The following is a 15745-nucleotide window of genomic DNA, read 5'->3' as shown; positions in this document are numbered from 1 at the left end:
CATGTGGCATGCTCAGTATGTTAGTTTGCCTTCCTCCTTTCCTTAGAGTGGCCTTCCCCCTCCACCCTTTTTAATGTAGAGCAGGTGGTAGGTGAAAATAGATCAGCACCTATTTATTGCCCTGCTCTAAGATTTCAGGGCAAGGAATTTCCAGGCATAGCAAAAGGACGAGCTATTTCCAGTAAGTCTGGACTCACCCAACATGGAAGGCACCCAGTGGTGATGTTTGGGAGCTAGAGGAGATCTGTGGGTTTGTCGAATCCTCATTTACAGCTGGGGAAACTGAGGCCCCGAGAGCTTAGGGCCTGCCCTTGACGTGGCAGGTCCACAACCAAAGCCCAGATCTCCGAACTCTCACTCACTCCAGACACATCTCTCATCATCACGCGAGAACTCTCTCGGCCATCAGACCGTAAACTCCTCGTGCACTTTTTCTGGGCTGGGTTTATCTTTACATGTCACCAGCACCCAGCACAGGGCTTGTGAGCACCTGTGTATACTGAATCCGATGCATTCTACTCACATAACTTGGTGATGACCACACAGAGCTCATAGTAACTGTCACAGAAACCAGGTACCAGGGCGCCTTCCTGAGGCTTTCCTCCAGGGGCCCGGTGAGTGGCTTGTAAAGCTGCTGTTCCTACACCTAATCGGAAACAGACTGACTTTTCTCGCAGCCTGGTCCACGGCAGAGTGTGTGTGCTGGTTATGCTGAAATGCTGCACTTGAGATACAATCCCTGAGCCTTTACCAGGTGACGTGCCCTGGGTATAAGGGAGATGAACAGGACAGAAATGGATCTTTCCCTCATGGGCAATCATCTTGTGGAAGATGAAAAAAAATAAGAACAAAAGCTAATATATCATCACTGAGTCCTGGCAGAACGACTTTCTCCAGTGGCTAATCTCTGCCTATTTCCAAGACAGAAAATAAAAACAGCACAACACAATGGGACTCCGATGAAGACCAAAAATCCAAAAGTCAACACATTTTACTTTATTTTATCTCAGTTGATCTCAACTCTCAAATGTTCCAGCTTCAAAAGGTAAGATTAGGTACCATTAAGCCGGCCAGACCAGCACTGATTTAAAAACCCTCCTCCCTGCTACAGGACAGAGTAGGTTGCAGACCCTTATTAATCTCCTTGTTATCAGCATGATCTCAGTCTGCCTGGAACCAGCCTCCCCGATTCCCAATTCTGGCCACATCCACATCCCTTCAATCCTCTGGCTTCTATGGACCCAGGCCACAGAGCTTGTCCAGCACCACGAATTATCCCTGCTAAGAATACCTTAACAGTGGGCTGGTCTTTCCTCCACGGAATCGGGGAAAAGGAAAAACGGGTTTCATCTATAAACAAGATGGAATTCAGTGGGTTTCAAATCAGACAATGATGCGGAAGCTCCTGTAACCCACCATGTTTTCTCTCCTTTGGCCATAGGAAGAAATGGATAAATGGTTGCAGAATGTAGGTGGCAGGGGTCTTTCTGAGCTTCTCTCAGGAGCTGACTCCGTCCTTCCTGCCCTCCTTCCTTTCCTCCCTTTGTTCTCCAAATCAGCACTTGCTGTCTGCCGGGCACCATGCAAGGAGCTGGAACTACCACGCCACACAGATCTGAAATGTTCCTAGCCCTCCTAACGCTGCAGTCTAGCAGGCAATAAAGGCACCGGGCAAGAAACACAGAACGCGAGGAGCGGTCAAAGGAGAAACAAAGGGTGCCTGGAGATGTAAGATGGGGGTTCTTACCTAGTGGTGTTGCTAGGGGTGTGGTGGGGGCCTCTAGGGTCTAAATCATCCTTGCCCTTCGAGTCATCCGCAAGATTGTTTCATTGGACGAGTCTTCTTTTGTGCACTGGGCAACTTCCCACATACCATAAGAAAGCATGTCTGTAACTAGGTGATTTTGGGGAAGATTTAACTCACTTACTCTCTATAGAAGTTTTCAAGGAGTCGGCACGGCTTTGCTGCCAAGGGGGCAGATACTGGTTACGAGGAGAAGTCAAGCTGGCACATGGTCACTGCGTCGGCTGCAGTCACTTTGCTCATATTACCTTATTGACTTAATAGTTTTCTTTGAATCGACTCACTCAAAAACATAAATGAATTTATCATAAAAGGAATCTTTGTATCACTACTATACATGGAATATCAATATCCCTTGCCCCAAATAGGAAGTTATGGCAAAAATAAACACAATTAAATTCTTGGCTTCCAGCCTGCCCAGAGGCTGTCTTTATCTGAAGTAGCAGATTGGTTTTAAAAGGCTCCCCTAGACTCGCCTCCGACTGCCCTTAGAGGCCTCCCCCATCAATTCCTCTGCTTTTTATAACTGAGAATGGAGTTTGGAATTAGACTGCTGTTGGCTGGGCAAGCCACGGAAACCACTCAGGAACCCCAAGAACTCTAGAGAACTGTTACTGCGTGTGCCAACTGTGAAGTGGGGCCATTGGCTGTGTGAATGATCACATCCTAGCCAAGATCATGAGAGGGCTTAATGATACAGCCAAGGAGTACTTGGCTAACCAGCTTCTCTGGAAATTTCTATCACATGCTCCAGCCATGGGTCAAGGTTATTTCTGGTATAGACACTCTGCAGCCTCCTTACGCTCATTTAATACATTGATTCAATCCTTGGGTAAGATTTCCCCTTGTCTTAATGCCTTGGGCCTCACTTGTGGGAAGGGCAAAGGGAGAGAAGCAGGCTAACCCACAGGGCTAAACTGGGAAACGGCCAGCTAGACCTTGACAAAATTCAGGGTTTTTTTTTTCCCCAATGTTTATTAAGCAGTTACTTTACCTGAGTCTCAGTTTACTTATCCACAAAATGGGTTTTTCCAGGGTTTTATAATAATTGTGTGAAATACTGTATGAAAAACTCCTGGCCCACACACAGGTATCCAGCAAATGGCTATAATTATAACCATTATTAATTTTTATGATATCCATTTGAAGGTCACTCTGGGCCAATTCTGTGATGAGCAACAGGGGTCCTCAGGCAAGTTTCCCCTTGTCTGATGAGCCACAGTCATTGCTTTGGGCTGGGGCTCTGCAGAAAGCCAGGAAGCCAATTATTCCCTCCAATGGAGGGAGTGTGTATGCAAATTATCTGGGGTCTTGTTCCGATGCAGACTTAATTTCATTAAGTCTGGATCTGGGGTGAGGCCTGAGATTTTGCATTCCTATCAAAACTCCAGATCCTGCCCAAGTTGCTGGGCCAAGAACCACACTTTGATTGACAAGGCTCTAGCCCAGTGATTCTTGGAGTGTGGTCCTCGGAAGGACCAGAGGCATCAGCATCACCTGGAACTTGTTAGTGATGTCAGTTCTCAGGCTCTACCCCAGACCTGCTGAATCAGAAACTCTAGGGTGGGGCCAGTGCCATTTGTAACAGCTCCCGGCTGTGGCACTTCCTGCCCCTGGAAACCACAGCACTTGCTCTCTCCTGTTGTCTTATGGGAACTGTCTGGCATGAGCCTAAAAGGGGAAAGACAGCTGTATCTCAGCAGGTCCCAGCCCAGTGGAAACCAGACCTCAGGGGCTCAGCATTTTGGGACTCTCTTCTCTGTTCAGATTCATCCTTGAGCCAAAAGCACTAACTGTGGCTACTCTGATGCAGGTGGTAAGGAAAGGGGCAGCTGGGAACCTGGATCTGGGAGGGAGGGGTGGTCTGGGGCTGTCTGCACCATTGGCCTCTCTCCTCCACCACTCTGTGCCTTCCATGCAGTTTAGGCTTTTACGAGACATTGTGGGCCCCTTCCCTGAAATTAGACAAGGCAGGCCAACGAGTGTTTACAAAGTGTCCACAATAAGTATATTTTTGCACTTTCCGCAGCCCTAAATCCCAGGTGTTGGGAATTTGGGCCACCTCCAAGCAAGTGTATCCAAATATACTCACAACAAAGAAATGGTTTGTATTTCTTTAATTCTCGTCTGAGACCCTTCCACTTTTTCTCCCTCTACGCCCTCCCCCTCCCCATGCTTTTTGGTACTATATTATTTTTTGAATTAAATAATGCATTGATGTTGCTTTGTTAATATCACAACTAAACTCTTCAAATAAATCAATGTGTCTTGAGCACCTGCCAGGCACTCTTTTGGCTGCTTCCATTTGTGTGTGTGTGTGTTTAATTGTGGTAAAAATATACATAACCTAAAATCAGCCATCTTCACTGTTTCAACTGTACAGTTCAGTAGTGTTAGGCACATTCAGATGGTTGTGCAACCAATCTCCAGAATTCTTCTCATCTTGCAAAACTGAAATTCTGTGCCAACTGAACAATAACTCCCCATTCCCCCAGCTCCTGGCAACTACCATTCTACTTTCTGTCTTTATGAATTTGAATACTCTAGTTACCATGTATAAGAGAAATAATACAATATTTGTTCTTTGTGTGGTTTATTTAATTTAGTATAATGTTCTCAAGGCTCATCCATGTTGTAGCATGTGTCAGACATTCCTTCCTTCCTAAGGCTGACATTCCATTATATGTACACATTGCGTTTTCCTTATCCATTCATCCACTGGTGGACATTTTTTGGCTACTGCAAATAATACTGCTATAAACATGGGCATACAAATATCTGTTCAAGTCCTTTCTTTTGATTCTTTTAGGCATAACTCAGAAGTGGAATGGCTGGGTCAGATGGTAATTCTATTTTTATTTTTTGGAGGAACTGCCATACTATTTTCCACAGCAGCTGCACCATTTTCCATTTCCATCATTTACATTTTATTTACTCCCCAGAACACTGTGAGGTGGATATTATTAATACTCCATTATACAGATTAGGAAACTGAGGCTCAGAGAGGTGAAGCCACCTGCCCGAAGGTCACACAGGTAATAAGTGTTTCATCAGACACAAGAGCCTCAGTCTTCTCACAGCAGCTCCCGGGGGCTCCAAAGATAAAGCCCAGTGTCCAGAGGTATGAGCAGTGAGTCTAGCTCGTAGGGAGGATTTGCCAGTCCTTATAGACAGGGGAAGGTGCCAGGCTGGTAGCTGGGAGAGATTTACAAAGAAGCCCTAATGAGTCATTCTGACACTGCTGGAGGTTTGGTGGCCATACCCGGACACTTAAAGTCAACTCCCAAACTTTGGGAACCTCAGAGGTGTAACAGAAGGGGCTTTGCTGCTTACAGGAGAATCGCAAAGGAAAGTCGCCCGCCCTATCAATTTACCAGCTCATTTTCTCCAAGTATCTTATGCCTCCTCGCTTCATTATTTAAGCCACGTTGGCATTTACCAAGAAAGAAGGTGTGAATTAATCCTGCGTATCGCTCCTCTGAGCACAGCCAATATTCTTGTTCTTGAAATCGGAGACGGGATATCTAACAAGCGCCCACACTTCACTGGACAGACTCCAAGGTTTCCTGCCCCCTTCTCAGAATCCCTGAAATGCTGCACCCAAGGGCGTGGTTGCCATACTGTTTGGGAGGCTCACCTGACCTGCTGGGAGTCTTTTCTGAAGTTCCAGTGTTTCCAGCTTCCCCTGCAAACTATCTGAGTGGTTCAGAAAATGGCCCAGAGCAGGAGGTGGGAGGCAGGGCAAACAGGAGCAGGCAGCCCGGTGATTCCAGGACACAGAAGTCACTCAGAATAGCATTGGTGGTGGGGTCAGGCAAACCTGGTTGCCATCTTAGCTCCACGTTACTGGCTGTGTGACCTTAGCAAGTGCTGGCACCTCTCTGGGCCTCCACTTCCTCATCTGCTGATAGGCGGAGTGGCTGTGAGGTTTATGTGACTGTCCCGTGGAGCTCTCTGTACAATGTCAGCCCCTAGGAAAGGGGGTCCCTGGGCCTGTACAGTCCCCCTGCAGAAGCCCGTCCCCAGCCTGCCTGCTTCCTTCCTTCCTCACCAGGTTCCAGGAAGCCGACTGCACTAGCCCTTCTGTCTTTCCCCAGAAGAAAATTCCTCCCGCTTTAATGGTTAGGGTTGTTTTTCTCTTCCTTCAGTGGGTGTGTGTCTTTCCTGTAATGAGCTGGTCAAACAAACATGCTCCAGAGACACTCTGATGAGACCCAGTGGGGACAAGAAGGGGGCTGGAGGAGGGGGAAACAGGGAAGGCAGCGTAGGGGGCACCATTCCAAAACAAGGTGCCATGGAACTGGCAACCCTAAATTGCATCGATCTTCTGGGCTGCCCTATTCCATTATAGCCTGGCCCCTGCTTGCTGTCTCCTGAGCTCTCCTCCAGCGCTGCTGCCTCCCAGTTTCTCTCTCACACAGACCACTGTGTTTCCAAGCTTAATCCTTTGGAAATGTGCGCATGCATATTTCCCCCACTGGATGTCATTTTGTTCATCAGTTTTGGATGGTTCTCCTGATTCCCTGGAGCTTGGATTCACATTGCAACTGACTAGCTGTGTGACTCTGGCCAAGTTACTTAACTGGTCTGTGCCTCAGTTTTCTCATCTGTAGAATGAAGATAACAATAACATGGACCTCATAGTTTGGCTGGGATGATTACAGGTGCAAACAGAGATGAAGCGATTAGGCTGTCGTATTGCACACAGCAGACACGTCAAAAAAACGACGTGCTGTTCCTCTTTGCTGGAGCCAGCCTTCACAGAGAATAGATGTGTGAGGAGCGAGCCCCTGTTTCCAGAAGTGATGCCCTCTGATTACTCTTCAATGTAAACTCAGACCCTAGATTTCAACGATCAGCAACATTTCCAGAAAAGTAGGCTACTAGACTCAGTTTAGGAAAAACAGTACAACTATGTACCATCAGCCTCTTTCAGGAAAGAATAGACATCAATATCCCCAAAAGAAAAAAAAAAGAACATCGCAGAATATAGCAGAGATCTTCTCAGGAAATGACAGTCGGCAAACTTGAAACTAACATGACTGTTATGGCTATGTTGTGCTTTTTCTTTTTCTTTTTCCTTTTTCTTTTTCCTTTGGGATCGCTACCCATCTGCAGATCAGCATGGGGAACAGTGACCTCAGGATCATTTCAACCCCCAGCTGTTGACTAAGAGGAAGAGGAGAAATTGTAGTCCTGGGTCTTAAAAGGGGACCACGAAGCAGAGCTGAGTACCTCCGGGCTCCTCCAATAGTAACAGTGAAGTGCTGGGGAAACTCAGTGACAGCCAAGAGCTTCATCCTCGCAGAGCAATTTCCCAACTCAAACACACACCCACACGGCAAGGCGGGATGCTGGGTTTCCAAGAGCAGCGAATCAGGATTCCAAGTGCTGGAAGTGTCCGGAGGAGGAGCTGCTCCCTGCCACGTGTAATACAGATACACGTCTTGTCGGGCACTGCTCTCTCCCTGGTTGGATCACTTCCCTTTGCCACTGCGAAGCCTCTGACAGCTGAAGCTAAGAAAATGCTGGGACAAACAGGTCCCGTCAGGACACAGAGTGGCTTCCAAGCTGAGTGACGAATTGCAGGAGACTGGACAGAATTTAAAACCAGCCCAGCTGCCACCCAGGAGAGTGACTAATCTCAACACTTAAGGACAAGCCCCAGACCAGCAGTCATTCAGACACAGGACAGTTTCCCCAGACACAGATGGTACCCAAGCATCTCACCCCGGGGCTTCTCTTGGATGGATGGACCTGTCCCCAGCCCCTGGAGGGAGGTGGCCAGCTGACACCCCCCCTCCCGGGGTGGCATTGACCATCCTGCCCCTCCCTCAGTCTTTCCACTATGTCTTTCCATCTGCCTCCCAAACTCTCTTTTGCTTGAGGCAGCGGAGAAATGCTAGGCTCCCGAACTCATCAAAGGTCCTCGCAGCTGCCACAGTCTCGGCTGATCCATCACGATTGCCTGGTTTGACCAGTGTTAGAAAATCAAGACACCACTTAAAAGTGCTTCATAAAGAAAATCTTTCTAAAATGACACACATCGACCTGACTTCATATTTCTTTCTCCCTCCTTCAGTGTTTCAAACACACAACACATCCTTTCTGGGGACCATCCCTTGGAAGGACACAGTTGGCCCCAAGTAAGTCTGCTCTTAATGCCAGTGTGGAAGCCCTGGAGGGGATAAAGATGGACAGAGAGGGCACTTCGTCTCCAGGCAGAAGGTGGGTGGCTGGGGGACTGGCACTATTGGCAGAAGCAGGGCTACAAAGGGCTCTCTGGAGAATAAAGAGCTGGACAGAGGCTTGCAGGTGGGGCGCTACAGCTTTCCTTTTTATCTGAACTGGCAGCAGGAAACTTACCACTGGGTCCTCCTCTTTTGCAAACTAGAAAGGTCCTTTCATTCCCCTTGATCTTCTCCCCAACATTCTGAGACAATGACTACTGTGCCCTTAACCGGGCTGTGCCCCCCCATGTTGGATACCCACGCTGGGGAAAGCAGTGGGCTTTCTGAGCAAGTGGAGGAGTATTTAATTGTCAATGGAATAGTGCAGAGCTTTGGGGGCAGAGAGGCTGAGTGTTTACTTTTGCCGTGTGCCAGGCCTAAGTTTGTTCATTCCAAAAATACTGCATGGGCTCTATTTACTAAACCATATCCTTATCAACATGGCTGGGGTTAAGGGAGAAAATAAAATGTAAGCATTGAGTCCATCTCCATAGGCTGCTGGTATGACAGGATGCTAAGTGTACACACCAGAGGACAGCCATCCCAGACTGTCCAAGGAAGGTCTGAGGTCCTGGAATGCTTTGCAAAGAAGATGACACTAGCCCTTAGCCTTGAAGGAGGAGTCAGGGGAAGGACAGAAGGATGGGATGGGGGTCAGGAAGAACAGGGTGTGCAAGGAGGTTGTTCCAGAAAGGAGTAAGAGCATGTGCAAAGGCACAGAGGCATAAAATCAAGATACATACCAGGGAACTGTGGGCAATACAGAATGGCTGGAGCCCAGGGAGGCTGAAGAGGGAGGCAGGGACCAGATTATGTATTACCTTGTATGCCACACTAAAAACAATGGGAGCCTTTATAGAATTCCCCTCTCTCTGAGAAGTATTTATAATTTGCAATTTACAACATCCCCAATTTGTAAAACCTAAAACCTAGCAACCCTGCTTTACAAGGGGAGAGAGGCCCTGAGTGGTGAATTGGTTTCTAAGATGGATATCTATTTACAATTTAAATTTGAAGCTAGGAACAGTTGGCAGCAAGGACTTGAGCAAGTCAGTTAAAAACCAGACCTTCTTGCTGTCCTATTTTATCCTCCAATCATGCTTACGCTTGAGTGAAGTACACTAGGACTGGGGAGAAGAATGGGCATAAAAAGGTTGCATCATCTTAAGCAAATACGTGTTGCTTACAGAGTACCTGGACTGCAAGTCCTCAAGGTCATTTTCTTTCACATCCACCTGGACTCATTCATTAAAAGGTGCACCTCACTTCACCCTTAACTGATGGCAGTAGCTTCCTGCTCACAAATCTGATGGTCAGAGCTAGCTTCTCCTTATCCATCGCTTTTCTAGACAGAGTCTGATGTTTGACTGGGGTGCACCAGGAGCCCTGGCCATGGTGTACTAGGTGGCATCCGTTCTGACCAGTCAGATGTCCATTCTGATAGGTCAGTGCCTGAGAGGGATCGCCTGTTAAGTATCCTTACTTTCAGCCCTAGTCCAGACTTCTGGATACCCAATCATATGGCATGTAGAAGCGGGGAAGGTGCTTTCAGCTGACATCAGAATCAGGTTTGCAATGGAATGGGAGTTCTCCACCTTCAGAAGCTTTAGCCCAAGGCCCCACCTACGAGTCTAGGATGCTCAGGCCCATGGCAGGTGAACCTGTCTGGCTAAACCAGGGGATAGCGCCGTTCTGTCCTCTAGCATCGCATTGAACTTGATGGGACCAGAGGTGGTGCCATTCGTAGGTGATCACTGGGTTGCCATGACAATGACACGTCTTAATGTCTATGAGGAGCTTGGAATAGCCTTCAGTTCATAGCAAGCACTCAATAAGTTAATAAATGTTAACCATCATCATCCTCATCTTCACCATGGCCATGATTTCTGTTATTATTACCAGTTACATCCTCCTTAATCAGAGTTCTGTAACTCTTTTATAGTTAGAGGACCTCATTTGGGGAGTTGGCTTACAAATGAGGAGACATGTGCAGGCTTTTTGGTCCCTAACGAGCCAGGGTGTGATCTTGGATAAGTGTTGTTACTTCTCAGGGTCAAATTTATCTAAATTGTAAAAACAGAGGAGGTTCCTTAGGGGGAGACTTACACTCCCTTCCCATCTGAAGGCTCTGTGAGTGTCAGCCTTGCCCAAGGATGCCAAGCGTGTCCATCACTGGGCCAGACCCCAGAAGGATATTCATTCAATAGGTGTTTCTCGAATGTCTTCTGTGTGTCAAGTTCTGGGGGCACCACGGTGGGCAAGACAGACTTGCCCACACTTCTCTCTTGGAGGTTATACTCAAGGCTAAAGCCCAGGGGACAATCAGAAAAAGATTTTAGCTTACAACTTGCTCTAACTGACTCTAAAATTTGGGGTGCTGCATGAGTTGATGGGGGCTGTTTTACCAAAGCTCCACCCAATCTCTGATTTAGAATTTGAATTCACTCTCTGAGTGCTTTGCAGAGAACTCATCTTTCTACACTTTTTTTTTCTTGTTCAGCCCCAGGGAGGCATTTCCCCAAGCAAGCAAGTTAGAAATGGAACTTTGAAAATCATCATTTAGGAACAGAGACATGACATGTCTCTTAGGAAATAGCCCTGGAAGGAAGCCTGCCCTTCACAACCTGTTATATGATTCCTAGGGCAAGACAGGATCTCTGAGACCACGACATCAAACGCCTCATTTTATAGGAAAGAAAATCAAGACCTTAACAAAAGTGTATCTCAGTTTTGCCTCTCCAGACAATATACATGGAATTGTCTTTCCTCTTATACTTCTCATTCCTCAATCCACGGAAATTTTACTCCAAAAAGAGATTTCTTCCTTCTTTCCTCCCTTCCTAATAGATCACAAGGTCCCATCATTGCCTTCCAGAAACAGCCATCCTTTTACAGAAACATCGTTTTCTCCCAAGGACTGACACTGGCAGGTAATTTGCAACCTTCCCCAGCACAGGTCGATATCAAGTTAGGGGAAGGGTGGGCAGGGCTGGTGCACTAGCATCATGGTCTTGAGTATGATTCCAGGTCTCCTGGAGAGGCAAGGCACACGGTGAGAACAAGAGTCCTACTCCAGGCGCCCCTCACTGGCCACTGCGCCAGGGCACCTACCGCACTGAGCCCCTGCTGGCTGCACGAAGTTGGTTCCAAGGATTAAATAAGTGACTGAGCTTGAAACTTGGCTTGTAAGCAGACACAGGGGGCTGTCGGGATTCTGGTCATCTGCCCCATGTCCTTCGTCCCCCAGTCATGGCAAATCCCAGATGAGCTAAACATGTGCGGGGCAGACTGTGGGTGGGACTGGAGGAGGGGCTAAGGGAGAAGGGTGTCTCAGCCTGGGGTCAGGACTGGTCAATCCTGGGGTCAGCCTGAGGACAGGGGCACCAGAGGGAAGGGTAATGCCACACAAGGTAACACATTTGACTAGTTTGATTATTTTTCCCAGGAGTGGCCCAAGCAGGGACCCCCACCCCTTCCTCAGTGAAATAGGTCTCAGGGAACACATTCACAGCAGAAGAGCCCTGGGTTTTAAACATATATGTAAGTACCCTTCTTAGCGCAGGCCTTGAAGCTTATTTTTCGATACCCTGGTGGAACAACCTAACTGTGGGGAGTGGGGGTTTTACAATGCATTTGGCTGGAAAGTGCAGCATTACATGCAAAGTGATTACCTGATTGCATTTTAAAAATTTAAAGTCCCTGACATGTAGAAGAAATTGGGTAAAAGTTCAGTCAGCAGACAAGCCAGGGATGCCTGAATGGGTACAGCACTTATGTTTTCACAGCAGAACAATGGGCAGCTGCTGGTCCTTCCCTCCCAGGCAAGGTCAGCACGTGGTCGGGCCAGGCAGTGCCCACATCTGGGAGGAGAGTGGAGGAGCGGAGAGGAAGGCCCTCCCCACTGCGTCCTCCATCACCCCAAGACTTGTCCTTTTCGATTTCCTTTCCCATCCATGTTTTTGAGGCGAACAGCTCCGGAAAGAAGTGTTTCATCTCCGCGTGGAAGCACGTCGTGCATTAACTGAACAGTATTTGTGAAAGTTTTCTAAGCTCTTGGGGAAACCGAGGAGGAGGAGGAAGAGGAAGAGGCAGAGAAAGGTGTTCCTGAATAGCAGTGGAGTTTACAGAAGGAATTCTGGGGTTGCCAAGATGGGAAGGGGCAGGCAGAAACGGAGCGAGCAGGAAGTGGCGCCTGCCCCAGCTTTGAGTGCTGAGGGCCTGGGCATCCGGGACCAGGACTGGCATTTCCCTTTTGAGGGACCTGTCAGCTAAGCCAGGCCCTTAACTCGCGCTGATAGTGAATGAAATAACAAATGGGACAAAGGAGGGGCGCACGCAGCGCAGGGCTAGCGGAGGGAGCCTGCATCCTTACTAGCCCCACGGAGGAAGGGACATTGTGCCCACTCCGTGACCTCACTTTCTTCTAGGGCCACAGGGTCTCTCGGAACCCTGGCTGCCTCCTCACCTGCCCACCGCCGGTTGGAGGCTCTTTGTGGCGCGGAAGCCGAGAGGGGCCCACCCCGCGTGCCGGGGGCTGCTGGGCGCGAGTCTCAGCCTCCGAGACCCACAGCGGGTGCGTCCCATGCAGCAATTGCGCCTCCTGGAAGTCCCGCCCGGGCAGGGGCTCGCGGTCCCGCCCCTGGAGAGATCCGGAGAAAAGCGAGGCGAGACTGCCTGCCTGGGGACCCCAAAGACCAGCGGGCGGCGGTACAGACTTTCCCGAAAGGTCTCTGTCTCCGAGCGGAAAGCGCATGGGAACCCGGGGGCACAGTGGGCGCCGCAGGGTTATCTGAGCGTCCTGAGCCAGGCGAGGGTGGGGAAGGGATCTCAGCTCACCCCTGCGCGCTCCGCCTCTGGCGGTGCCAGCCCGCGCCCCAAGGCTGGGCTCCCGAGACAGCGGGAGGCTCGTGTGCGTATCTGTTTGTACTGGGGACACTCCCCTTCCCGAGAACCCGTAAAGATCCCTCTCCGTCCGCTCCAGCCCGGGGATCCCCTCCCCCAGCGCAGAGATCCCCGCGCGCCCCCTGCCCACTTTGCCAAGGCGAGAAAGCGGCCGAGCCGGAGACAAAGAAACTCCTGCCTCCTCCACTCTCGGCCCCTCCGCCCGCCCCAGACACTCCCCGGCGCCCTCCCTCGACCCCGGCGACAACGCGCGCGGACGCGCGGGGAAAAGGGGGGCCGGGTGGGCGAGTCTGCTCCCCTACGCGGGTCAGCTGGAGACTGCCAGTGCTCCTCGCCCGGGGATTCCCCACCGCAGCCGCGCCCCCGCCCTCCGCTCACCAAACGGTCCCGGGCCCCGGGCACCGCCACCCCCGGTCAAAATCGTCTCCCACCTCTCCAGCGGAGCGACAGCGGGGCGCGGCGCACACAAAGCGGGTGTGCGGGGGAATCCGGAGTATCAGGGTGGGGAGAGATCCCGCCAGGGCTCGGCACGGGCCCGGGCGCAGCTATTTACCCGATTTCTTCTTCGATCTCCGAGATGTCTGCGAAGATGAGGAAGACCACGAGCAGCGTGAGCGCAGCCAGCATCCAGCTCCGGAACTGCAGCTGCATGGTGGGTTCGCGCCCACCGGGACCCGCGCGGGCCGGCGCGAGCAGCTGGGGCTGGAGGGCGCAGCGACAGGCGCCGGAGCCTCCGCGCGCGGCGCGCGGCGCGCAGCGGGGCAGACACCCTGCGCTCCGGGCGAGTCCCGGCCAGCGGCGGCGGCGGCGACAGCGGCAGACAAGGGTTGATCAGGCCCGGCGAGCCCGCTCGCTCCCTCTCAGCTCCCGCCCGCCCGCCCCTCCTCTCCTTTCCCCTCCCCTCCCTTTCCCCCGCCCCGCTCGGGGCTCCGCGCGCAGTTTGACAGCTTTGCTCCGCGCCTCTGCTCGCCTCCTCCCACCGCAGTCAACTCCAACGTCCAGCCGCCCGCCTTTGCTTCTCCCTCCTGGTTTCTTTCAGCTCCCGAGGGCGCTGGGATGTGGCCGAAGCCTTCCACTCTTCGCCTAGGGAGGCCGGGCTCGGGGCACCGCGTGCGTCCGGGTACCAAGCTGAGCCCAGGGAAGAGCGCGCACCGCCCTGGCGTTGCCCGCTGGCTGGCAAACGCCCTCCCTCGCTCGCTCTTTGTCCAGCGCCCTCGCTTTCTCGCAAAGTTTTTCCGACACAAAGACCAACACCTGGGGACAGCTCCCAGCGCGTGGCGAAGAGGCGGTTTCAGCCAGGCAGATGTTTCAGCAGTTGACGAATTAGGAGGTGGGGTGGGGGAAGGGGAGTGGAGAAGACACATCCAAGGCAGGCCAACTTCGGCGGAGATGCAGATTGCAATTTGTGGGCGAGATGCTCGGCCCCTGAGAAACCACCCCCAAGGCAGTCATCTTGGTCTCCACTGATAGACCCAAGGAGATCGGGTCCGGAGAGGCTCCCTGAGTTGCTTGAGGTCATGCAGCCTTGGCTAGAACCCTGGGATCCTGCTGGAGTGGCGGCTCCACCCACAGTGGTAGACTCAGAGCCCACCCTGCCTGGAACCTCGCGGTGCTAATGCTGAGCTGGGCTTCATCTTTCCAGTTCTTGCCCTCTCCTGGCAAAATCAGTCGCCACCCCCACCCCGCCACCACCCCGGGAGTCCTGTCTTGATCGAAAGGTCTCCTACAAAATCTGTCTCCCACAAGGGGTAATGCCCCCCATGTTGAATATTTGCGACTTCCCCAGCCTTAGATAGTTTAACTCAAATTACATTTTGCACCAACCATTAGCCCGGGGTGAGAAGGGCCCCATTAAGTTTTACTGGAATTAGATAATTACCTAAATTTTCTTTTTCTTGCACTTAATTGGAACAATCCTGAAATCAGGAAATGTAACTTCCCAGAAATGATCATCTGGTTTATGAAAGTGTCCTTGGGGGTTGAATTTGGGGGGAAGAGTTCTGTTTGAGAAGCTCTATGGAAAGGTTTCTCTGGAAAGCACTGGCAAATGAATGGGAGAGGCAGTTTGGCTGTGCCCTCAGGGCCACCCGTACAGAGCCAGACTCAGAGGGGTCTGGAAAGGGGCTGGCAGTGCCTTAGCTCCATCAGAGGGACCCTGGGTTGGTCAGAGGGACTTTTTTATTTCCCCACCAAAATACTGCCTGTCCCTCTGCCTCTTTGTATGTAGGAAGGAGGGGCAGGAGGAAGGCTTCCAAGTTAGGGGGCTGCTGGACAGCTATTGCTGACCCTAAAAGCCAGGATAAGCTCTTCCCTGCAGGAAGAGTTCTCACTTTGCCTGGAGAACAGGAGAGAGAAACAGCACAGAGAAATGGGGAGTGTGGGGAGCAGGTGTCTTTTCCCCAGAGGTGGGGTATACGAATCCCCAGGACAGCGATTCTTTATTTCCCTGCCCCTGGCACAAGTCCTGCCCCTCTGCTCCTCTTACAGTGAGCTCCTTCAGAATACCACATATTTTTCTTGGCATGAGACTTTCTCATGATATTGAGCGCAGTGTTGGATGTCACTCTCCCTGTCTGTTAGAGGTGGTAACAGACATCAAAACAGGGTTTCCCATCAGAGCAGTTGGCCACGTGGTCGAACTTCCTGTTTCCAAGTTTTCTGGGTGCCTAGATCTCTCCCTCGGTCTTGTTTGATGAGTGGCTTTGGAGTTGTGGAGTTGTGTTTGTTACCATGTTGTCTTGTGTTTCTGAGATAAATGGTTGGGATATCAGAAAAGGGAGAGGAAAGACTGGGCTGCAGCTGTCATACT

General features: G+C 50.8%; 1 protein-coding gene across 1 annotated transcript in view; it reads right to left on the bottom strand.

Annotated features, from left to right (window-relative positions):
• ST8SIA2 (ST8 alpha-N-acetyl-neuraminide alpha-2,8-sialyltransferase 2) overlaps positions 1-13788 on the bottom strand; it is a 60546-nt gene extending 46758 nt beyond the window's left edge. The window contains exon 1 of the mRNA XM_032468982.1: positions 13490-13788. Coding sequence (XP_032324873.1) covers positions 13490-13587 — 98 coding nt within the window. The 5' untranslated portion in view covers positions 13588-13788. The remainder of the gene's footprint in view (positions 1-13489) is intronic.
• Positions 13789-15745: the final 1957 nt, after the last annotated feature.

Source organism: Camelus ferus, chromosome 27 (genome assembly GCF_009834535.1).
Source record: "Camelus ferus isolate YT-003-E chromosome 27, BCGSAC_Cfer_1.0, whole genome shotgun sequence".
In the NCBI taxonomy this organism is placed as follows: Eukaryota; Metazoa; Chordata; class Mammalia; order Artiodactyla; family Camelidae; genus Camelus; species Camelus ferus.
This window is presented reverse-complemented; position numbering and strand designations above follow the sequence as displayed.